Source organism: Mytilus edulis, chromosome 12, assembly GCF_963676685.1.
Source record: "Mytilus edulis chromosome 12, xbMytEdul2.2, whole genome shotgun sequence".
NCBI lineage: Eukaryota > Metazoa > Mollusca > Bivalvia > Mytilida > Mytilidae > Mytilus > Mytilus edulis.
The window spans coordinates 36,670,949-36,697,841 of NC_092355.1; the positions used below are offsets into that span (position 1 = coordinate 36,670,949).

Sequence of the window (26,893 nt, forward strand, 5' to 3'; positions counted from 1 at the left end):
GAGAAACTCTGAAGTACGTTCAATAAGAACATGCCTAGCTATTCTCCTTGTCAAACAACGGACTGGATTATCAAACTCAATCTTGGGAACTCTTTTCAGCCTTAAGTCCTATAACATACAGTGATCCGTACACTCAGCACGGAAATCTATTATACAACATTTTGATCCTTCATTTTTAGAATTTAACTATATTAGTCATTCCGTCTTTGCCCGGACCCATACAACTACAACCACAAAAACATTGTTAACATGAATCAATGAAGACACAGCTGTTTTGATCTTAGATGGGATTTATGTATACATGCAGAAAAGTCCGTACCACAATTTGCTGTTACAAACTATTAGTAATTATTAGAAATTAAGGAATGTATCTCCTTCGTGCAAAGCTCTGATTCCTTTCACGGATTTGGCTATATTTTTTGGACCTTTTGGATTATAGATCTTCATCTTTTATATAAGCTTTGGATTTCAAATATTTTGGCCACGAGCATCACTGAAGAGACATGTATATTCGAAATGCGCATCTGGTGCACGAAAATTGGTACCATTAATTGTATTGCTACCACAGGGGCGATGCCTCTGATGTTGGTCTAAAAGTCCCCGAGGGTATCACCAGCCAAGTAGCCAGTACTTCGGTACTGGCATGAAAATACGGATTTTTTGTGTTATTAAAATTTGCTGTTACAAAATATTAGAAATTATTATAAATTAAGGAATGTATCTCCTTCGTGCAAAGCTCTGATTCCTTTCACGGATTTGGCTATACTTTTTGGACCTTTTGGATTGTAGCTCTTCATCTTTTATATAAGCTTTGGATTTCAAATATTTTGGCCACGAGCATCACTGAAGAGACATGTATTGTCGAAATGCGCATCTGGTGCAAGAAAATTGATACCATTAATTTTATTGGATTATAGATCTTCATCTTTTACATAAGCTTTGGATTTGAAATATTTTGGCCACGAGCATCACTGAAGAGACATGTATTGTCGAAATGCGCATCTGGTGCACGAAAATTGGTACCATTAATTTTATTACTACCACTGGGTCGATGCTTCTGCTGGTGGACTAAAAGTCCCCGAGGGGATCACCAGCCCAGTAGCCAGTACTTCGGTACTGGCATGAAAATACGGATTTCGCTATACTTTTTGGACCTTTTGGATTGTAGCTCTTCATCTTTTATATAAGCTTTGGATTTCAAATATTTTGGCCACGAGCATCACTGAAGAGACATGTATTGTCGAAATGCGCATCTGGTGCAGGAAAATTGGTACCATTAATTTAATTACTTCCACTGGGTCTATGACTCTGCTGGTGGACTAAAAGTCCCCGAGGGTATCACCAGCCCAGTAGCCAGTATTTCGGTACTGGCATGAAAATACGGATGTTTTGTGTTATTAAAATTTGCTGTTACAAAATATTAGAAATTATTATAAATTAAGGAATGTATCTCCCTCGTGCAAAGCTCTGATTCCTTTCACGGATTTGGCTATACTTTTTGGACCTTTTGGATTATAGCTCTTCATCTTTTATATAAGCTTTGGATTTCAAATATTTTGGCCACGAGCATCACTGAAGAGACATGTATTGTCGAAATGCGCATCTGGTGCAAGAAAATTGGTACCATTAATTGTATTACTACCACTGGGGTGATGCCTCTGCTGGTGGACTAAAAGTCCCCGACGGTATCACCAGCCCAGTAGCCAGTACTTCGGTACTGGCATGAAAATACGGATTATTTGTGTTATTAAAATTTTCTGTTACAAAATATTAGAAATTATTATAAATTAAGGAATGTATCTCCGTCGGGCAAAGCTCTAATTCCTTTCACGGATTTGGCTATACTTTTTTGACCTTTTGGATTATAGCTCTTCATCTTTTATATAAGCTTTGGATTTCAAATATTTTGGCCACGAGCATCACTGAAGAGACATGTATTGTCGAAATGCGCATCTGGTGCAAGAAAATTGGTACCATTAATTTTATTCCAGAAGAAAACCTACAGTATGCACGAACACCGACCTTAAGTCAAGCTCATGATTAAATTTGATCTGATGACTACATTCTGAGTGCCTTGGGGCCAAATAATGCCAATGCCTACAACAACGATGGCTCGATTACCAATCATATATTTAAAACCAATTTAAAAGATATTAAGCAATGGATAAAGGACGATGACGTATTAGTAGCCGACACAGGTTTCAGAGATGCTCAAGCTTTCCTTGAGAGCTTACACTTGAAAGTAGAAATGCCTTATTTCATCAAAAACGAAAAAAAAACACACTACCGATGAAGCAAATTCTTCTCGCCTTATAACAAAAGTTCAGGCGGTAGTTGAAAACGCCATTTAACAGTGGCGTTTTCTCGACAAAGTCGTTTCAAACCATATCGTTCCCTATATTGGAGATTTTGTCAGAACTATTCCTGCATTCATTAATTTTTCCCGGGATCCACTGATTTATGACTTGTGCAATGAAGAGCTTGGCCAAACTATGCTGGATAGATCACAGCTTTGTAACCAAGTACAGAAGTATGTCGAGGTGATAATTTAATTCGCAAAAAGGCTACCTATTCTGAAATTTATGGCACCAAAAAAGTTTAACATTTTCCTAAATTTACTATCCAACAAAGCAGGGATATTACAATGAGATTATATCAACTGAAGCAGGCCCAAAGATATACAGAAAGCAATCTGTCTGATGACAATTACATGATCCAGACTTGCAGTCACCGCCGTAATCTATTACGAGTAAAACTAACATTCAGACATTCGTCCGTTATAGTGTACAGTTTATCGATTCAATTCAGTGGTGATGAAGTCACCTGCTGATATTGCACCTGTAAAGGTGTCGCCATGGTGGTCGGTTGTTGTTCCCATATTGCATCTACAATAAGGTACCTTGGTTATAACAGATGGGAACTGGAAATATCAAACTCGTGTAAATATGCAGATTCAATTTTTAATTGCAAACGATTCCGATTCTGATTGTGACGGTTCATTGATGAGTAATTCACTTACACTCATATTTATTAACAGAGGTTAAAAGGTAAATGCATTGAAATAGCGAATTTATTTGACAGAGGATGGTGGTTTTCATTGTTTTCTTCACAAACAATTTTCGGACTTCAGCATACGAATATTGTTCTTGTCTTGCGCAATTCCATTCGGTTTAATGTTAAATGCCGTTTTTTTTTCTCGGTGATGGTACATACTTTACTGTTAATTATCTGCTCACTTATTTAGAACACGAATATGTTTGAACACATTCAACGTCACATGACAGAAGTTCGATCCTTGTCACTATTAGTCATATATTTAGTTTCAGTTCCTTTCCTCTTACTAAACATACTCCACATAAAACAGTATAGATATCTAAATAATGAACTACAATTATATTGAAATAAAAAATAGTTTGGTACACCTTGTCAGCAAATCTGGTTAAAGTTTTTGATCCTTAGATTGACGTGTGCTATTATGTGTCTTTAATAAACCAGACTTTGGTCACTTTGGAGATAACACATTTTGTATGGTATACAATACATATATATTATATGGACTGTGTTTGATATATGATTATACACTGTGATAGGTTTGTCCAATTACTTTTACTTTTAATATCGACATTCGACTTTTTCGATTCAGACTTTAAGTTTTGTCTTTTAGCAATATTTTTCCCAGTCTTTTTCATATGGCGTTCATTTTGTTGTCCATATTAGACTATATCTTAAGATGCTTTTTACACGTTTCTATGTAATATATACTTAACTTACTTAACTTAGTAAGCTATACATATTTGGTAGTTTATACTCTTGGTCAGCTTGTTGTCTCTTTGGCACATTCCCCATTTTGATTCTTATTTTTTTCTTTATGATATGATTAATGTGAAGTTTTATGCATGCAGTGGAACTGTTTACGAAGAATGATTCTCATTGGTTTCATGAAAATTCACAGAACATTGTGTAATTTTATATCCTATTTGTCAAACAAAACTGGCTGTTATTTCATTGTTTATATTATTGTTGTTTGATCATTGAATAAAACAACAATTCAAGTTATGAATTCTGTTTTTTTTTTACTTAACTGCTAGGGGACAAGGGCTTAACATAATGTTTATGCTGTCATGATGAAAGGTCATTGAAGGTCATTATAATTTTTTATTTTGGGTAAACACGGTTTCCTTAGACCAGTTTATTCTTTTGGGGGGTAGGGGGAGGGTTTGAAGTTTTTTTCCCATTTAGTGAACATCAATCTGCTTTTATCCATAGCCGGATAGTGTGAAATCTACAAAATATCAATACTGTATAGATGACAAAATACCATCAGAAAAGTACAATATCAACGTAAACCATATATAGGTCTTTGCTATGCAATGAGTACGGTTGCTAGGTAGTTTCTAAGCATAAAAAAGGCTAACAAAATGTAAGATATTTACAATTGTCATGTAATCACCTAACAATATAAACCTAGATTTGGTTAACACATTATTGATTGCATAAACCTTGCAGAAATATTAAAGGCTGTGCTAGGTATACAGTGTTGTTGCTAAGGGTCATTCTGGTGGTTAAGATGTTGATAAATACTCGTATAAATAATTGAGATAGATGGGACATTACTGTTTGAGATTTCCATATATGTGTTATTTAATGATATATTTTGATTCCTATATAAAAGACACCTTTTTTGATAAAAAGGTTTAAATAACGTATAGTAATCAGATTTTTAAAATGTTGATAGGCAACCAACAAATGATTATTATAAAAAAAAATTTTAAGCTTCTATATGAAGTCTATTGAAATTATGAAATTCAATACATTTGATATTGTACCTTGTAATTTGTTACTATGTTACTTTTATACTAAAATTACAGTTTGATGTTTTCTTATATTCATTGATTAGATTTTTTTTTAAAGTACAGAACATTTTTTTTTATTTAAAAAAGAATGTTAGAAAAGTTGCTATATTTGGTAGAAAGTCAGAGTAAATATGAAAAGTATGTGTTTATTTACGTACAATATTCGATTTCAGTAATCTGCTGTTTTAAAATAAATAAATAAAACAACTTATTGATGTTTTAATTCAATATCTACTGCAATTATCAACATACATGTTAACTTAAGTACTGTTAAGTACTTTCAATAGAAGTGTATCTATAAAACTATATTCATATTTTTTTTTTTTTGACGTAAACGAAAAGTATAACAGCAATATAATGTTTGACAAAGTGAAACGATAACCAACTGAATGATTCGTATTAACTATTATATTTAATATACAATTAAAAGTAACATTTACTGAAATATAAGTTTGTTGTCATTGAAATTATCATTGCCTCATCAGTTTCATCACTATTTCTTACAACATAAAAACAAATACTGATTATATTTTGCAGAAAAATTTCATTGTTGCCTTGACTTCTTTAAACATTGTTGGTATAGCGCATCAGTCTGTAATACATAAATATCCACGTTTTATGAAGTGAATTTATATAGGAATTATTTAAATGTTTCATTCTTTATTTTTAATTTATACTACAAAACTCTACAATAGTTGGTTCTTGTTTGTTTTAGCATGTTAATTGCAGCACTGCCTGTTTACAAAAGTTCAGCAAATACCTTTGCAATAATGACAAATTATGAAAAGTAGTTAAAAAAACAACAACTTATTATTCAATTACCAAATATGAAAACTGTATGCAGGCGTCGTGTGATACGATTATCAGGACTTGATGATATATTTAACATTGAAAATATTAAAATGGAAATGAACGAAAACGTATTGGTTTTTTTTAACTTATTCTCCTTCATATTTGATATTGTTTTATTGGGCGTTCCATGAACCTCGTTAGAACATTTTTCCTAGAACTTTGCTCACTTTGTTTGTGAAAGCTTTTCACAACGAACAATTACATCTAAATTATATAATAATATTATATTTTGTTTTCATTTGATGAAAAATATTTACGTTGCATTTTAAATGGCACTTACCCCCTGCACTTGCCGCAATCATAGCCGCTAAAAAAAAAGAAATTATGAACATTAAAGCAAGCTTGTTCTTGCAAATTAAATGTATACCAAGATATGTAGATTCTAACCAGTTTAATGTTATGACGTGTGCAACAATTGAAACAAAATATGTTAATGAAACAAAACAATATTACATATGTGTAGACCACAGAGTAACTTTGTGCCAATCTCTATAGTTATATTTTGTAGATTGTGTTCGACAAAAAGGCGATTGTAGATTTTCAAATCATATGTTGGTTGGACAATAAGCTATCTGTGTATTTCGATGTTTGTATTATAGGTTCAAGTTATGTATTCAGTCGTGCAGTATTTGGAAGGAAATAATAAACCATGTGCATTGTTAACATAGCAAAATCTAATGTTATTACAAACTTGAGAATCGCATTTTTCCATATTTCTCCCAAACATGTAGACAATTTTCTAAATAGATTAAAACAATTTATTAGAAATTAAAACAACAGTAACATATAAATAAGAAAATTTGTTTATATAATTAAATCGGTAAATCAACAGTAATTTTAACTGTTCGTTTCGTTTAAAATATTCGCTTAGCATGCATTTTTCACATTTGACTACGAACATCTAACAATTATTAAGACTCAAGCAGAATTTGTATACAGCATTTATCAGGAAAGGTAAATTATTTTACATTGTTGATGCACGGCAATCTCCATTACATGAAATTCTGTTTATGTAAACGTGTATGCTTGCATGTTATAATTTTCGATTTAAAAAAATTAAAACAACGTTCAAATTGTGTAAAATAGATATTGCTTTGTTCCTTACAGTTAATTTGACATTTTCTATTTTTAAATTGCAACTTAAACAGGATGCACTTAACGGCTTTTGTATTTTTCCTTAGAGTTTGACACTTTGTGTTGCTACTGTACTTATATTGATTGTGATATTAAAAGGGGGAAATCATTTCTTTGTTTAACAGCTATTCCGTGTGTTGCATTGCAGTTTAAATAACAAATACTTCTCTAATCAAACATGTACTGGCTACTTACTGTCTGAAAAAAAAAAAGAATTGTTATATTAGTTTTTTCACCATCGTTGAGGAATTTTATAATTGTGTGTATTGCCATGTCATAAATTGCAAAATGGGTATTTAATTTTTGACATTAAAGTATATAATACAATTGATCAGAATTAAATCTTCTTTTGAAAAAGTTATGCTTGTTTGTCATAAAAAAAATCCGAAATGTCTTTAATGCACTTCAGACAATTCATATATGCAATAAAATAAATATGATGTTTTGATGAAGCAATTATTTGTATTGGCTTGAATTGTCGACTTGAACAGTAACAGATGTGTCATGTGAAGAAAAAAACATAATCAACCAATGACGTTAAACATTAAAGTTTTTGGTCTTTTGTATGTTTGACAGAGACATTTGAGAAGCTTCAAATATTGTGTCAAATTTCAGTTCGTTTTGCTCGGGGGCAACGGCCGAGGAGTCAATACGAAGGCTTGTGATCTTTATAGGGGACTGTATTTATGTATTTAACCGTATACAATGTACTGCCTTGCAGCTTTATTATAACATTATGGCCTTGTACAGTTTATTAGAATTACATTTTCTTTTGAAATAGTCATTTTGATGTGTGATACGGATTACGAAATGTATTTGATACAGGTAAATGTAATGCTATTTCTATTTGCATTAAACTTTGGTGTTTTGATGAATCAGTTATTTTATAACAGTTTGAACAGTGACAAACATGTATGTGTCATGTAAAGAAATCAAACTTTTGAGCCATATACTGTAGACATGACAGTTGTTGATCCTATGTATGCATGACAAAACGGGTTTTATGATACAAATATTGTGTCAATGTTATGTTCGTTTTGCTTATGGTCAACGGTCGATGAGTAAATAATTATGGTGTAATCTTTAAAAGGGAAATATGTGGTTATTTTTCTATTTAACAGGTTTTCCGTATATTGCATTGCAGTTTAAATAATAAATACTTCTCTCAATTCAACTTGAACTGGCTACTTACCGGCTGAAAAAAAAATGTAACATTAGAATTTTTCACCATCATTGAAATATTTTATAATTTTGTGTATAGCAATGTCATGAATTACAAAACGGGTCGTTAATTTTTGACATTAATTCGTTATAGAACACTTTATCAGAATTGAATCTTCCATTGAATAAGTTATGCTTGTTAGTAATACAAATTCTGAAAGGCCGTAAATGAACTTCAAACAATGTGTGTATGCAATAAAATAAATATAATGTTTTGATGAAGCAATAATTTGTTTTGGCTTAAATTGGTGGCATGAACAGCAACATATATGTCGTGTAGATAAACAAAATAATCAACCAATGACGTTACATATCACGTTATGTGGTCTTATGTATACTTGACGAAGACATGTTTTATGCTTCATATATGGTGTCCGTTTTATGTTCTTTTTGCTTGTGATTAACGGCCGATAAATCAATAAGAAGGCTTGAGATCTTTATAGGGGGAATATATTTCTATTTTTAACAGTACAATTTTACAGGTATTGCCTCGCAGTTTAAGTTATAACATTATGGCCATATTTGACAATTTACCGGAAATAGATTTTCTTTTGAAATAGTAATGTTGATGTGTTATTAGGGTTACAAAATGTCTTAATTAGATGTCCAACTATTTACATTTGCATTAAAAAGTATTGTGTTTTGATGAAGCAGGCATTTGTGTTGCTTTGACGCATTGAACAGCAACACACATGTATGAGTCCATAGAGAAAACCCATAGAAGCCATGTATTTAAGACATCAAAGTTGTTCGTCTTATGTCTTGACAATACAGGTTTTGTGTTCAAATAAAGTGTAAATGTTAAGTTTCGTCAGCGGCCAATTAGTAAATGATCATTATTGTAGTATCTAAAGCGAAAACAATTTCCTTTTTTTACAGCTCTTCCAAGTATTGTATTGCAATTTCAATTATAAATACTTCTCTCAATCAAACTTGAACAAGCTACTTACGGACTAAAAAAAGAATTGTTATATTAGTTTTTTCACCCTCATTGATGAATTGTATGATGTTGTGTTTTGCCGAATCATGAATTTCAAAATGTTTATTTAATGTTTGACATAACAGCTTTATAGTACAGTTTCTGCTTGTTTGTTATAACGATTCCGCAATGTCTTTAATGAACTTCAAATAATGTATATACATGTATGCAATAAAAACATTATGATGTTTTTTTCTGAAGCAATCATTTGTGTTGGCTTGAAATGATGACTGGGACAGTGAGTTATTTGTATTGTAACACCATAATCAAACAATGACGTTTAACATCACCATTTTCAGTTTTATGTATGCTTCACAGGAGCATTTGCAATGCTTCAAATGTATTATCAAATTTCAGGTCGTTTTGCTTGTGGTAAACAGCCGATGAGTTGGCTTGTCATCTGTATAGGTAAATTCATTTCTGTATTTAACCATATACAATTTTGAAGGTATTGCCTCGCAGTTTAAGTTTTAACATACTCGCCCTATTATATAGTTAATCATTATTATTTCCTTTTGAAAAAGTAATGTTGATGTGTATAAACGATTACGAAATGTGTTGAATAATTGGCAAGCTTTTGGTATTTGAATTAAGAAAAAATGTAGTTTTGATGAATAACTCATTTGTCTTGGCTTGACAGCTTGAACGGCATCATACATGTATGTGTAATGTAGTGAAAAACAAACATATTTAGCCATTAACCTCAGACATCATAGTTGTTGCAATATGTATGCTTGACAAGAAGGGTTTTATGATTCAAGTTTGGTGTCAATTTCTATAATCCTGTTGCTCATGATCCTAACCCAATGATTAAATAATAAGGATTGCAATGTTTAAAAGAATATTTAACAGCTATTCCGTGTATCACATTGTAAATTTAATTATAAATACTTCTCTGAATTAAACTTGAACTTGCTACTTACTTACTGAAAAAAATAGAATTATACCATTATTTGTGCACCAGCATTTATCCATTTCATAATTGTAATACAATGCTTTGTCATTAATTGCATTTGACATTTGCGCTTGTCCCTAGTCAGGAGCCTCTGTCCTTTGTTGGTCTTGTGGGTTTTTAATTTTAGTTCAACCATATGTTTCGGAGTTAGTATGACGTCCATTTCACTGAACGTGTACACATTTTTATTTAGGGCTCAGCTGAGTACCACCTCCGGGTGTAGAATTTTCTCGCTTCATTGAAGAGCTATAGGCAGCCTTCGGCCGTTATCTGCTCTTTAGTCGGGTTGTTGGCTCTTTGAGATATTCTCCATTTCTATTCTCAATTTTATTCAATCTTTATAGACATGGTTGAAGTGTTTCAGAAATGAATGTGATTGCATCAGTAATGCTGGCGTTTACAAAAGATTTTTTTAATATTTCATTGACCTTTAAACTATTTCAAACTTTCTGCAATAAAAAGATTTGATTTTAATGAATAAATCAGCTTTGTTAACTCTACAACTGGAACAGAGACATGGGTGTCGTGTAGTGAAAAAAAAAACCCATTTTAAACCACGTACATTTTCATTTCAAATAGTAAGATGCAAATGTATAAGTGAAGCTTGTGTGAATAGAACACAGATGTTTCGCAATTTGTTTTAAGAAGAATGAAACAGAATATACATGATATATGCAAAAAAAATGTGAATACTTACAAGCGGTTGACTGGTATAATTTCCTCACTCCTTAAACGATAATTTATACAATAAATTGATTTTGAATGATACCTGAACGATATAAGTTATTCAGTGAAACAATTTCGCAAATCTGTATACTACTCGTTGTTTTATCATCGCGTTTTTTGCATATTTTTTTACTTCTGTCTTAATACTTATTGAATCCTGTCATGTATCTTTCTTTTTAATATGTTAAAAAAAGAAATAAAACATATTACAATTATCAATAACTGAGAGATTGCAAAATAAAACATAATTAACATTTCATAAATTGTTCATGTCCGACGCACGTTTTTATAATCAATATTATAAAAAACTGACATCCAAATCTGAAAGCTAAGTTATATTCACTTCTCAATACTTGAAGAGTAATATGTTCGAAATGTATGCAAACAGATTAGACCAATGCGTCTTCTGTCTAGTTTGCAGTTAGTGTATACATGTAGTTCCATATTTTTATTTTTTATTTTGTGCGGAAATTCAGACATGTATATTAGACCGTATGTCAAAAACCATAAACCAATGGCTGCAGCTGGTGATGCACCAGAAGATTAAAAATTAACCAAAAAAGGAATATAACAAATGCTAGAAATCAAAAAGATAATTTACGTATTTCCCGAGTCCGAGACGTTTCCTTGATTTGTTGTCTTAGAAATTAAGAATAATCACGTTGTCATAGCAACTTCATTTTAAATCGAGACTTATAATTATCACAACGTCGATACTAAATTTCGTGAAGCAATTAAAGAAGACAACGTCAATGTAAACTATCTTTCAAAATGAATACTTTCAAAACAGTTCAGCATTTTAAATCTTCTTAGATGTGTCCCTTCTATACCTTCCCAATTGCACAAGAAAGAATTGGATGTTTATATCAAATGTTCCATTCATGTCTTTTACAATCGTACATTTCAAGTAGCACAAATTATCCGTTTATTGATATATATGATTTAGTAAGTATCCATGTCCAGCAGTAAAGCAATGCAATGTACAATATCTAGTCATTTAGAAAATAAAGATGGATGAACGAATGAAAGGATCCATTAGAATCTGTGCATTTTAAGGAAGAATTGACATAGAAACATTATTGCAAAATCTTACTTTTTTAGATTTTACAATAACTTTAATAAGACGACCATTGTCGGCTTCTCCTGATTCGGTATTAACCCCACCCCTTTTTCACTTTTCAAATAAAATAAGAAAAGTAATAAGAAATATGTAACGAATCTGTAACGAATTAGAACTAATAAACATGTAACGAATATGTAACGAAAAAAGAAAAAAACAGAATAAGTAACAAAAAAGGAAAAAGAAAAAGTAACAAATAAGAAAAAGAAATAATAACAAATAAATAAGGAAGAAGTAACGAATGAATAATGAATAGGTAACGAACTTGACAACACTCCCTCTTCCCCCCTTTTGAAAAGAAAAAAAAAGACTGACGTGCATCTCTTTTTCCTGTGTGTTGGCTTATACTGGGTATAAATTAAAGCAGTGTTTACTACAATAATTTGACTAAAAATTCATTTCTAGTGTGAGAAAATAAAACGTGAATATCAATCTTTCAGAAAATGTACACAATAATCTTTTCTTGAATTAATACACAATTTTAAACTCGAAAAATCTTGCAGCTAAACCTCCTTAAAACCGGCCGAAAAGTTCAAAATACAAACCAGAAATTGTCTTGAAAAACGAATATTCAAAAGCAGATGTGTTGTGTATGCCAACAAGACAACTTTCTACAAAAGACCAAACGACAAAGAAATGAACAGCTATTGGTCACCAAAACCGCATTGAACAACGATCAAACACATTACGCATAGTCATCTATAAAAGATCCAGAGAAGCACAATGCATGAAATGTAAGACAATTCAAACTAGAAAACCAACGGCCTTATTATTATAGAAACAAATGAACGAAAATTTAATGTGTAACATACCTACGAACGGCAACCACTGAGTAACAGGCTCCTGACTTGGAACAGACACATACATACAGATTGTGGCGATATTAAATAAATGTACGTTTGTGGAACCCAAACCCTCTTCCTTACCTTGGACAGTTGTGTTACAGTACAATTATTAGACAGAACTTTAAAAATCAGTTGGTTTTATAACTATTGCCAGTTAAACACTTGATTGGTGTATTTACCTGAACAACACTACTTCGAACAAAGGTATATAAAAGTAGATACATATTATACTATACTAAGTTGTAGAATGTGCATGTTGTATTTAATGTCTAGTTCATTTCAATCATTTCTTACTTTAATGAAGACCTGTATCTTGTTATTTTGTATGTATTTATTTTGTATGATTAATAATCTAAAGAATGAGATTATTCTAAGAACTTACCCACAGTTAGAACATCTGAATAAGTCTCCATGGCGTTGCTCCTTTTTTTCAAGGACTGGTACGGTACACACTTGCTATCAAAAAGATTTGATGTCTTTATGTTTTTTATAAATGTTTCAATAAATAATTCATTTTGAAATTATTTAATTCTATGTTAAAGTACTATGTAAAATGTGTTTTTGTTTTGTAAACTTTTTGATATTAAGGATAAAAGTACAGGTAAACACACTAATGTACAAAACTGTTGTTGTCATTTTTCAATAAAGTATAATGAAATACGAAACTATTATAGTTTCATAATATGTCTTATCATTTAACAGTACCCTCACATTATATAAAATGTACATTTGGATATTTGAAATATTCTTCAATATTTTATAATGATGTTAACTTTAAAAAAAACACTCTTTTGTAGATAATATTTTTTTCTTTTACTCAATGTAAAGTGATTAGTTGTATCATCAATGCATAAACTGTTAAGATTAATTGTGTTATCAATATGATCAACGCAGTGCTTATCATATGTTTTGTAGAACTGCATGAGAAGTGAGAGCTATCTGGCTAATTTTTTTTTCATTAATTGTGGACGGTGTTAATTCGTTACTTAAAGCGCTTCATTAATCGAAAAACACTGTCCACGTCAGTAGTCACCAATATAGTTTATGTTACTTATAAAAAAGAACGTGTGTATTGGAGATCTATTTAAAAAGAGTAGATATATTTCAAGCTTTCAATCTTAAGTTGTGGTATGTGTATTTGTCAGTCATTTCTTGCTATATATGAACTTTAAAAAAAAATTCACTCAATATTTTAAAGTATTCCAAGGTTTATGATGCAAACTGTATCAAATTAAAGACATCGCATATTGTTATATTTACCTAATAGTATATGTCCCTATCATTTGTCTGATGTCATCTTCAGCTACAGATTTACGACTAAAGGATATTTTGGGAAACTCTGGAAGAGAATTTATAGTGAGTTTGTCAATTTCTTCTTTTAGATTATTGATCTTTTGTACCAAACTTCCATCCTGTCGGGTCTTATCTAGTTAATTTCTCTTTCTGTCTAAGGTCTGTCCACCAACAAGCACGGATTTAGCATCAGACAAAATATTCATCAGTTTGTCTTTCTCCTTTTTGGATTGTTCTTTCACCAATGCAATCATCTGAGCTACAGATTTATCAACCATGCGTTTAATCATGTTGCCTTCATCGTTGATGGCTTTTATAACATACTCTACGGAATTATCAAACACATTCAAGCTTTCCTCAATCTTCTTTATGTTTTGATTTGCTTCATTTGTCTTGGCACGAAGTTTTGTTTCATTATCTCCACGTAGTTGAAGGAGTATATCGACAATCTTGGAAAATGTATGCCCATTGTGTTTTCCTGTCACACAACTTGTACATATCTCTGCATTACATGTGTTACAATTTAAGGTAAGTTCTTCTTTGTGTTCACTACATTTCGATTTAGCTTCCGGGATCAGGTCGGTGGCTTTTTGAAACTGATGGCTTCTCGATAACTTCTGCTTTTTATGTACAAACTTACAGTTTTCACAATAGTATTCTTCACAGTCTATACAATAGTGTGACCCAGGGGCACTCACGCAAACCTCGCAGGTTTTAGACGCAGCTTGAGCCATTGTGAATTTAATTAAAATCACAGGTAAGACAGGTGATTGTATCACATGACAGAGATTTCTAATCTTAAATCAGGTACGATAACTAATGTATGTAAACGTTTGACGAGATTTTATTAGAACAATTTAAACAGTATGTGTTGATTAATGTTAAAAATACTTTAGTTTACAAAATATACAATAAATACATGTATAATGGTAATGGACATTTGTATATTTTAGTGTAATATGAGTACACCAATATAGCTAACGTTTAAATAACGTAGTGTGTTTTAAACAGGATATCACCTAATATTTACAAAAATGTGTATTTTAATGTAAATAGTGTACTCGATAGCATTATAAATATTGTGTATCGTCTGATTATTTTCCACCAAAAGATAAACAAATATTAAGATTAGATTTTATATTGTAAATAATGATTGATTTTATAACTGCTTTTAAAATTTTAAGACATTATATCAAATGTGTATTCAAATAACATTATATAATTCACTAACAATCATAGCCTTAAACGGGTCTATTTAATGCATGTATCTTTAATTAATTAATTATTGCAATGAAATATGTTGGTGCTTTCGATTTTAAACTCTGTATTATTTTTGATATTCAAATTTATTTTCGCGGAAATCTTCTTCTAAAAAATACACGAACACATATTGTTACCAATACACATGTCAAAGCAATAAACAGATGTGTTGTAACACAAGGAACCACTAAGGCATCATTAGTAAGGATTAGTATGTGTGTCACGTCTGAATTATAAATAAATAATTCAGGTTTGTACTGCCGTTGTCGTTCTGAATATTGGTTTCATTAAAGGTACTGTTTATATTATTTTCTTCAATGACTATATTATAATAATTTACATGCATGTCCAGACCGCAATCGCAGGTATAACCGGTATTATTTTGCTCTTATAAACATATTTACTCTGAGTTTAAAATAACAAAAAAATCATAAGTCATATATTTGAAGATGTCACATTAGAGATAAAAGGACGAAATTACTTCAGACTTGAATAGGGTTAAGATATTTTATCATTTCACTGTTCTTCAAAACTCCATGTAAAGATCAAGATAACGTACGACACAGAAACGTCCACTTATGACAAAGCTGTTGATATGAGCGACGAGGGGAGATCAGAAAGATTTGCAATATCAGAACTTCCTGTCTACTATCAAACAAATGAAACCAAATATATAGTACGTGTAAATATCAAACTTGCCTTCTACTGACCTTGACATCCTGTTCATGATTTTAATAGGCTGTTTCGTAGATCCAAAATACAAGCAATAGGTCGACCGTATTTGTTTATGAATATATAGTTTTGTTTTGATATTAAATGAGAAATTTAATTGCCAATGACACAGCTATTTATAAGAGACCAACATGACATTACACAAGTTAGAGTCAATACAATTTGTTCAGATGTGTTACAATAGCAGATTTATTCAATTGACATGTCTTGATTGAAAGATTATGTTTGTCTTCAAATGTTGAAATTTAATTGGAATCGAGTTCTCCATATCGCAATATAGATATAACTAAAGAGAGACAACAGAAAAGTACAGTACTTTCAACCTTAACCGTCTATTTTAGCGATCAATCAGCAGTCATCGATCAGTCACCGATCAGTCAAGGTCACGTCTAACTCACGTTACCAATCAATCAGATTTATGATACATTTTTTTCAAATCCGATGAGTGCTAAGACGGTGTTTATTGCGACAGTCAAACAAATTTTCCGAAGATGCTCTAAAAATGATATCAAATGATCATTCATCGTAAATGTCGGTTTATTATTTCAATAGCATAAAGACATATGAGTTTTGCATACCTGAAAATAAAGCCATAAAAAATAACGTTTATTTCCCCTTAAAATCGAAAAAATAAATAAAGCAAGAAACTGATTTTAGTTTGGTAAATGACTTGTTATGCCCTATTGAATTCTTATATAAAAAGAAAAACATGGTGTTATTGGGCAAAATGATGTACCCAGTAATTTGAACTTGGATAGACATAAAGGTTAAAATACCTCAAGTTTCTGAGAAGCGTTGTTTAAAACAAAAAATATTACCAGTTTGCGCTAGCTTTGGAATTTTTGTTTACCTGAACATCATCAAGTGATTGCTGTGGATGTTTGTGTGGTGGTAACACAATCTAAAATATCGCTTTGTAATCGCGTACGCATCAACAATACCGTAATATATTTCCGGCTCTGTTAGAAATTGCTAATTATTTGTCTAAACTATTCCATGTAAAGTTTTGCCGACTTTTGTTCCTCTTGTCGATTTAATTTTTTTTGTAGAAGTCAATTATTGATCCTCTGTAGACTTTTTTTGTAATATTATTTACTGTAAAGTGTCACAAAACTCTCATAGAGGGCCAGTTTATGTCAACAACGAAAGTTGTAAAAAATGTTTATGTTGATAGTAGAGTAACCGAACTTTCTTTTAAAAACATTTGTTTACTTTTTATTGATATGAATAAGACAATCAGATAATAATAAGGAAAACTCAACCTGACAGTTGTCGTGTTTGAATTATTCTTATTTACATTAAGTAAGTTGTCATTTTGTTTTGAGCGTGTTCTAAATATTCTATTCGTGGAGCATACACTTACTTTCAATCAAGATCGATACCTGGGTCACCGTAAAATCATATTTATTGCAGTTTGTCAAACACTATTTTTTATCATTGAGAAACTTCATATTTTCTAACAATATAATATAATTTAAACTTTCAGCTGATATAACAGAGTTTTCTCCCTGTAGTGTTATGTACCACCTTAAACGAAGATTATCCAGAATACATGTACAAAACTTCCGTCTTTTCTACATGATAATACTATCAAATACATCTCATCTTATGGCGGTTGATAGCAATATAATAAAATCAACATATCGCGCATTGATGCTTTGTGTACATGTCTCGTTTATCTTCTCGTTTTCGGCTGGTCACGCTAGTCAAAATGAAAATACTTGAGTTCTAATTAATGAAACACATATCTGCTACGCCACATGCTTATTGAACTGATGTTCGATTACGCCACATACGTCAACTGTTTTTGTACTTGTACTTTAGAAAAAAACATATGATTATTTTTCGTTCTAACACTTTGTAGATACAAGTACAATGGTAATGATTTTCAAATATTTTATCAAATGCTTTTTGCATTAGCATCATGATAAAAAAAAAAAGTCAACATAGATCCATGGCAATTGTTTATGAACAAACTAATGTTAAACAGGGAAGAAACAAACAAAACAAACCACAAAGGAGTTAACAATATATGCATTTGAACAATACCATAATTTTAAAATTCTTGCAGAAACACACGTTTTTTTTTTGTAATGTTAATGCTCGCTAAATGTAATTACAATATTTTACATGGGCTATCTTAATAATGTATTATAGTAAAAGTATCCGTTTATTTGTTTTTGGCGAATATTACTTTTACTGTTCACATGAAAATTATATGGTATTATTGCCAATAAGACAACTCTACACGAGAGACCAAATGACATAGAAATAAGACAACTAGTATGCACCGTACGGCCTTCAACAATGCACAAAGCCCAAACCACATACTCAGTTATAAAAGGCCCGGAATGACAAGGTAATACAATTAAAACGAGACAAGTGTGTGTACACAAAATTAACAAATATATAAGACATAAATAAACGACAAACACTGAATTACAGGCACATATATACACATGGAAAAAAGTATTGCAACACCAAATTGAAATTCAAATTAAAAAAAAACACTTTTTAAATTTTTGTGATATAATTTTTTGAAATAAAACTACTTAAACATTATTTAAATATCACCTGAGTTTAATAAAAACATATCGACTCGATATGCTCTTATCTGCACATGCAGCTACTGTACTCGTAAGCAATAAAAAAACAGATGTTTCTATCCTCATTGTTTTCAACACTTTAAATAACTAAGTTGATAAAGTTATGTGATTGACACCTTGTAATTGGTCATCCACAACTCATAACTGCAGCAAGATGGCAGATAATCAGTATGATAGAAGCAGGTAAGTCGCTGTGACAATTGCACGTATTGTTGGTCATCACCATTCCACTATAAGTCGTTTTGAGAATAAAAATCAGGCAACAAACGATGTGAAAGAACTTCCAAGATCAAGAAGATCCCATATACCATCTGTTAGGGAAAATCAAGCATAATGAATGTTGGTCAGAATGAAACCCATTGCAAAAAATACAATCCTAAATAGAGAGTGATGAAAATACAGGAGCCTTTAAACAAGAACTGTTCGAGATCGGCTCATCACTACTGGTTATCGTGTGATAAGACCATTTCGGGGACCTTTGTCTACGAACCGACACACAGTTGCCCGTGTCCAATATAGCGCAGAGCTCGCCAAAGTTGGAATTTAGCATCGTGGAGGAAGATCCATTGTTCCAATGGAATTCGGGTTATCTTCCTTGTCCCGATCGTAGCCCGAATTAAAAGATATCGATCTTATATGGGACACTATTGGGCGTAAAGTGCACGAAAGTACACCCCAGTTCAAACACGTCATGAAAAAAATAATATCCTTCGTCAGGAATGGTTGCTGATTTCTTAGCAACAAATTACTCGACTTATGGCAGTAATCAGAAGACGTTAAGATGTGGTTATCCGTTTGAATCGAGGCTGCGCAAAAGTACTAATTCCAGCGTATAACAATCAACCATGATGTGAACAATCATCTAAAGATTAATTTTGAAATGTCTGACATTGTAAAGTTCGACTACAGTAAAATTTGTAAAATACACTTTTTTGTACAAATAACACTACATTGTGTTATAAAAAATTTGGTTAAATAAAACATTTTTTTTCATACAATTTTTGTTCGTTTTAATGCCAATGTTATCATTAACTACGTTTCAATATTATTTTACAAATATTTTATCATATTCCATCCAAAATAAGAGGCTGATTTTTCAAGTTTTAAAAATCAAGGGGTTGCAATACTTTTTTCCATGTGTATATATACAGAATATGTTATGGGGATCCAAACACTCCCCTAAACATTGGACAGTGGTGTAACAGTACACCATAAGAACCAACTATAGAAATTAGTTGAAAAACGAATAACTCATCAGGTGGATAAAAATACGAATACTAAAAATACAATTGAACGGGGCAGGATACTTTCATATCTAAACAACAAAATACAGAAAGTACAAATCTGAGAGTACTCGCAGTTACTGACAGCAAGTGCAACGACACTAACAACATGAACAACTATTAAAACAAATATTGCATCTAAGACTCAATTATCAACCAGTTCCCATCCATGATAAGTCTGTTTTTGTGAGATAAAATGTTTTGTTTTCTTGTCTTTTGCCTTTAGTGGTGTGCTTTGCCACTATGATTTTATGTTTTTTTTTGTTACATTTGACATGGATCAATTCTTATACATCCTGCCATTGTGTTATTGTGCTTTTGTAATTTTTGTCTTCTTGAATTACATTTTCGAAAATGTGCTGTTGTATGTGCCTTATTGTACTCATTTTTGATTGTTTTTATAGTGATTAAGATTATAGCACAACTTTAAATGCTGTATCCCTATTTTTGACATTTTAACCAATTATGTATGTTTGGTTTTGTTCACCCATCGTTGTCAATATAATGGAATGTGGTGCGACTGTCATACAAGTGAACGCTGAGCTAGCTTTAAATAAGTTCAATCCACCATTTTTCACAAAAGGAAATGCCAGGACCAAGTAAGGAATATAACAGTTGTTATCAATTCGTTTTTTTTTTGGATGAGCTTTTTTTAATACATTGTTATGCTTTGCAGGTGATTTGCGTATTATCAAAGGTCACGCTGCGAATCAAGGACGACTAGAAATTAAATATAAAGGAGAATGGGGAACCGTATGTGATAACCAATTTGAGAATGTTGATGCAAAAGTAGCATGTAGACAGCTCAGTTATTGGTATGTATTACGTTTAGAGAGTGATATTAAATGCAAAATGTATTTCAAATTATAAAGATATTAAAAAAAATGTATGAGTGCCAATGAGACAACTCTCCAATCAAGTCACAATTTATAAAAGTAAACCATTATAGGTGAAATAACAGTCTTGAACATGTGAGACCTCCGGTATCTCAATGTATACTCAACTCAAATTTTCAATGAGTCGTGATATTATTGACATTACAGAAAAAGTTTATAAGAAACCAACACATTGACGTCATACTTAAAGTTCGACCAACCATTTGTCGTATACAAAAAAAGTATTAAGAGACTGTAAAAGTTTGTCTAACACCGACCAATACATGTGTAAAACCAAGTTTTCAACTGAATATTGATAGTACTTGATATAGTAAAGATAATTTAAGAAAAAGGAGTGACTAACTAAAACAATGTATCTTTAATGTATTTATAGTTCAGGATTGATGCTTCCTGCACATAAAGTAGACGATGGCATAGGTACCATTTGGTTAAATCATGTAAATTGTTCTGGTTCAGAAGGCAATTTACTTAATTGCAACTACAATCACGATATATCACCATGTCGTCACTACCAGGATGTTGGCGTCCATTGTTTTCTTAACTGTTCAACAGGAGATGAAGGTATTATTTGTTCAAGACAAACGATTAAAGCACGTGGATATGAATTGAGAAAGCTATTTGACTAGTGCTTGGCCTGCAAAGGGAATTTCACGAAATTTTACCGGGATCACGATCACGACTAATTAAAAAATCATTATCTATTTTTACTTTATTTTCAATATCCTGTGTTTATATCGCGAATTAAAAGTATATACAATATAAGGGTTTTGTAATACATCTGAAATAAAATACAAAAAAGGTATGTAGACATTATTTAAGGAAAATTTAATGTGCCTATGTTTATAATAGAGAGAAAAAAAAAACAGTCATATAAAAATATGTGTATTTGAATAATAAAATTATTTTAAATACCAATAGAACAAACATATTGTTGTTCTTTTAAAAGTTAATTTTGCAACCCTTCTAAACAATCTGAACTAGAAAGTATGATAATAATCGTTCAGATCAGTCATGTGCACTTTTTCATATTTTATATTAACATTATCATTGTGATTATGCTGGATAATAAATTCCAAACTCAAGTCATCCATATATTAATAAGTCAAACACCATTACTCATACAAAATCAGTCAATGTGATAATGATAAGCCAGGCAATCATAGTGAAATGAAATACACATGTTTATCGGTCGTCCCACTGTCTATATCACTCTGTTCAGCTCTTAATATTATTCCGTATCATGTCTTTGTGACGTCAAATACGTTGACCCGGTCTTAATAACTTTGACCCGGACATATCAGCGACGTCATAATGTTTGAACCGACGTTAATAACTTTGACCCGAACTTATCAAGTCATCTTTTGTGTGCTGGTGAAACAAAGAAAACACTTCTGAAACACGCAAATATAGCCCGATAAATCGATTATCAGATTATCTGCATATTGATATTGTAAAATATCAGCTGCTTGACATTATATGAAGGCTTTTTGATCTCGTTCGCTACGCTCACTCGACAAAAAGCTTCATATTATGTCTCGCAGCTGATATTTTACGATATCAACATGTAGATAACCTGATAATCGGTACATATTTAGATTTTGGCGATTTGATCGATCATAGTAATGGCGGATGGCATATATGTTTCCTTATACTTTATATTACACATGATACGTTTCTGCAACTGTTAAAATACGATTTGAAATTAATTAAGAAAAATTGATAAAAACTGGTATTTCTGAATGTTAAACAATCGAAGCAATTGTAAGTACAAATTGCATTGGCAATTAATATAATTGAGAATGGAAATGGGGAATGTGCCAAAGAGACAACAACCCGACCATAGAAAAACAACAGCAGAAGGTCACCAACAGGTCTTCAATGTAGCGAAAAATTCCCGACTAGACAGTCGTGTCATATTTTCAACACACTACGAATTATAGTGTAATATAAATAAGTGTGCGTTAATTAATTACAAATTATCTCAAACAGCCCTCAAAGAGAGTACATCTGCTTTAAAACTTAAATATTGCATTACAGGTGGTTTGCGTATTACTGATGGTGTCACTGAGAATCAAGGACGACTAGAAACTTATTATAAAGGTGAATGGGGAACAGTTTGTGATAATCAATTTCAGAATGTTGACGCAGAAGTAGCCTGTAGACAGCTCGGATATTGGTGCGTATTTTGTTTAAAGCAGAATTTCAAACGTCAGATATAATGAGATATCTTATTCATTTATATCAATTTTTAGCTAATCCATGAAACAATCGAAATGTGCTCGATACATTCACGTCGGGTGTACGTGAACAAAGTTTTCGGGTACTGAAAAGACCTGTTACACGTAGCTCTAGCGCATTGGTACATGTAAACAATATGAATTATGATCCGAAGGGCCATTCATACGATTGAGACTAATTAAAAAAAAACGATTCAAAGGAATCAAATTTGAAGAAAACAATAAGGTTATTAATATGTTACTGTCCAATGTAAGATGAATTGAAATATAATATATAGTAAATATTCTAATAAACTATATTCATCACTCTTTCAAACTCAACCTTGCACCTTTGTCTTTGTTTTTTTAGCTGTTTGAACTTTTGTCGTCCTCTCTGACTAAAACAGTTTAACACAATCATAGACTCGGATACTACTCGAAAGCTATTTGTTTACCAAACTGTTTACCTTTACATAAATTCATAAATGTTCAGTCAGGTATATAAGGCGTCAACAAGCTATACGCTCTGTCCAATGGATTTACTCAGAATTTAAATTGTGTCTTTCTAAATTGTCCTTGTACAAACTGTTGATAAAAAAAAATCCCTATGTATTCAACTGAGCGGTGAAAGTACAAGAAAGAATATAATCCCCAAAACGGAAAGCAAAGAATTTCTTACCCCATGTATCTATCATGACTTTGTTTATTTACAGTTCAGGACAGATGATTCCAGCAGTTCGTATAAATGATGGGCAAGGTACCATTTGGTTAAATGATGTAAACTGCTTTGGATCAGAAAGTGAATTACTGAATTGTACCTACACTATCGATACATCCAACTGTCACCACTCTGAAGATGTTGGCATCCATTGTTTTCTTATCTGTTCAACAGAAGATGAAGGTATTATTCAGTAGAAAATAAACGTTCGAAGCAATCATCAAAAAAATGCTTTGTGTTGGAAAATAAATTAAAAGAAAACAGAATTGTCTAAAATTCTACATTGATGCGACACCTTTACAATGAAAAATACATTAACTTACAAATGATGGGGTTATTTTATTACTTGTTTATCATAAATTGTGCACTATTGTGCTAGACTATTTTGGTTTTTGTTTATAGCTGTGTGTGTAAAACTTCAATAAAACAAAATACATTGAATAATAAATGATAATAGCTTGACAAGGTGGAGTATGAGCTGTTTTGAAATACTCGACTAAACGAGTATCTCAGTCACGTTGAGCAACATTACACATGCATAATACATTTTATATAGTTAATGATATATAACTATTGCCTATTACATAATGTCCGGTCTGTCAAGTCAGGTTCAAAATAATTAAACACATCGAACAATTGTTTTGCGCCTGTTTTCCGTATTCTTCTGGTTGATCTATCAATATTCTTATCATTTCGTAGTATATTTTGATTTTAAATGAAAATGAAATCATAATGAACAATAATGTCAGTACAATGTATATATGGATTTGATCGTTTTATTATTTTGTAGTATAGTAATGATATAGTTACATGTATTGTATATAATCTAGAATATAGAAATTTACTAATATACGCCTTATTTTCTATAGATAACGTATTGGAAGAAGTAACAAAAAAGAGAATTTAATTACTTACACATATGTACCATGTTTATCTTAACATGCACCTTGATTTTCACGTAGTATGTTATTTTGCTTTTTCTTATGCTTTATTGTTGATTATTCATATCATACTATCTTTTTTTATTTATAAAAAAGCAACAGCAGTTGTATATCTCTATGTAGAAAAATGAAGTGATTCTGTATAATGGTGTTATATGTATATGTTGTATGTTCTATTTTATAAAATGTGCTGAGTATAAGACAAATATATTTTGCAAAGATCCTAAAAACTTTTGAAATTAAAAGCCAACTGTGTATTATTCTGTTTTGAACACGTAAGAATGTCACGTGTGTAAGAAATGAGAAAGAAAACATTTGTTGTTTATCATTTTTTTGTTCAATAAATATTGTCTATAAGACAAAAGAGAGATATCAATCATCAACATTGTTAATTGGTCTTGTAATTAGTCGATTATAATATATGTTGAAATCACTTTCAGTAATGCATGTATCTTAATGAAAATTAATAATCAATTATATTTGTCTTTACAAACCCCGACATGAATGGACCGACGTTTGTTGTGGCTGTAAATTGCTTTATCATACAGTAAAGAGGAACAATTCCGTCTCACTATAACAGCAAGAGGATCTCAAACATCATCTAACTACATGTTAATAAATCTGCATATGTGACCCGAAAAACATAATAACTAGGTAGTGTATTTACATATTGTTAATCTGTGTTAACTAAAACTAATTAATGATGTACTGAGGTGATCTTAGTTGAAATTAAATAAATCAATAATTTAAAAGTCATACCTCAAGTATACGTTAAGGAGCAGAATAACCTAACAATATCGATAGGTCATAGAGCCCCAGTAAAGGCTGACTCGGCCTTTTTTCTTATATTTGCATTGGTATTATTTGGGTCTCAAATCAATAGAAAAATCAAGAATCTGCTAAAATTCTGTCAAATGACCTGTTATGCCCTATTAAGTCTTATATTAAAAGATGAATAAGTGTGATGAGGCAAAATACATTACCTTCTTTCGTATGGGAAAAAACAACAAGGAGTACTAATATCTGACAAAAACTCCCAAACCGCACCTAAGTACATCATTTGTCACTATATGATCATGCAATCAATGAATTTGACATAAGATGAAAACTTGAATACAAGTTGTATATTTCTTTCTTTAAACATGGATTCGTACGTTAGACAGTTATCTTTGTAAATTAAGTTTCATTAAACGTGCATTAAGGGGGGAAACATTGATACACGTATCGACAACTGGCGATATTCAATCCATTACACATACATGTAAATTTTAACAGCATATAAAATATAATCAAGGCTTCAAATTAATTATGTCAACTTTTTTTTTTGTTTCATTTGTTTCAGTTATCAATACACTGTCTTACAATAGTTATCAAAGGTAAAACATATACTGTATTACAATATTTGTTACTGATAACAGTCCGCACAAAACTCCGTACATCAGTCCATACACCATCTTCTTATGTTGAATAGTAAGGACCAAATGCTATATTCTTCATTTGTATTGGGATACACTTTTGTAAGCACACAATCTGAATTGATATACATAACCAATAAAATGTGTCAGAGCGCAACTTAAACGTCTTGGTAAGATATGCATGTTTTTTGATTGACAATTACATGTTAGATATAGTCTAAATCTATACTATAGTATAGTATGATTGCTAGCTGAGTTGTATGATCTATGACTGACAGATACAAATCAACGACACTGAGCAATTTGTAGTATACGTATATCATACACACCCAATTGTGAAGAGATGTTGTTAGAATATCACACACTTACAAAAAATACCTTATTAAACAACCAGTGTCATTCTAAGTTACCTCTTCTGAAGTCAATTATTGTCATGAAAATAAAAGCAATATGATCTGGCCTTTAGTTTAAGCATGTTAAGTAAGTAGTATGTAGTATGAGGACAGCTTTAAATTTGTGATGCTGTTATATTACAAATTCTGTTGAATTGTGCTGCATACCATTGATATAATCAGTAATTTTTTAGAGATAAATATTTTTATAAACGAAACATTGAGGTGTTGGGGTTAGAAATAAAGTTAGTATCACATTCTTCCATGCTTCGGCTAGAAAAACATCTATGGTATATAAGAATTAATGCAAAAAAAATAATAAAAAACTTAAAATATTTTAAATGATTTCCTTTGCATAACTACCCAACTGAGAAAAAAGAAGCAATTATTGGTTTGAAATAACGGCGGCATGTTTATACAAAACAAAACGGGAAAATCAAAATCGAGTTTCTCTCA

The 26,893-nt window shown here is 31.3% G+C and overlaps 3 protein-coding genes across 5 annotated transcripts in view; 1 reads left to right on the forward strand and 2 right to left on the reverse strand.

Annotated features, from left to right (window-relative positions):
* LOC139498378 (aquaporin AQPAn.G-like) overlaps positions 1–26,893 on the reverse strand; it is a 337,743-nt gene that overhangs the window by 178,806 nt on the left and 132,044 nt on the right. The gene's annotated exons all lie outside the window — the stretch shown is intronic.
* On the reverse strand, positions 14,116–14,712 carry LOC139497600 (E3 ubiquitin-protein ligase TRIM71-like). The gene has a single exon (XM_071285834.1). The coding sequence runs from the start codon at positions 14,710–14,712 to the stop codon at positions 14,116–14,118; it is 597 nt and encodes a 198-aa protein (XP_071141935.1).
* On the forward strand, positions 18,747–24,349 carry LOC139497601 (neurotrypsin-like). Its single transcript, XM_071285835.1, has 5 exons — positions 18,747–18,759; positions 20,536–20,674; positions 21,129–21,316; positions 22,793–22,931; positions 23,685–24,349. Exons 1-5 carry the CDS (start codon positions 18,747–18,749, stop codon positions 23,884–23,886), a joined length of 681 nt encoding a protein of 226 aa, XP_071141936.1. The 3' UTR covers positions 23,887–24,349.

Coding starts and splice junctions, on each gene's coding strand:
- LOC139497600 (XM_071285834.1), bottom strand. CDS start 14,712: ATGGCTCAAGCTGCGTCTAAAACCTGCGAGGTTTGCGTGAGTGCCCCT.
- LOC139497601 (XM_071285835.1), top strand. Junction 20,675..21,128: donor TGTAGACAGCTCAGTTATTG/GTATGTATTACG, acceptor ATGTATTTATAG/TTCAGGATTGATGCTTCCTG. Junction 21,317..22,792: donor CTGTTCAACAGGAGATGAAG/GTATTATTTGTT, acceptor ATTGCATTACAG/GTGGTTTGCGTATTACTGAT.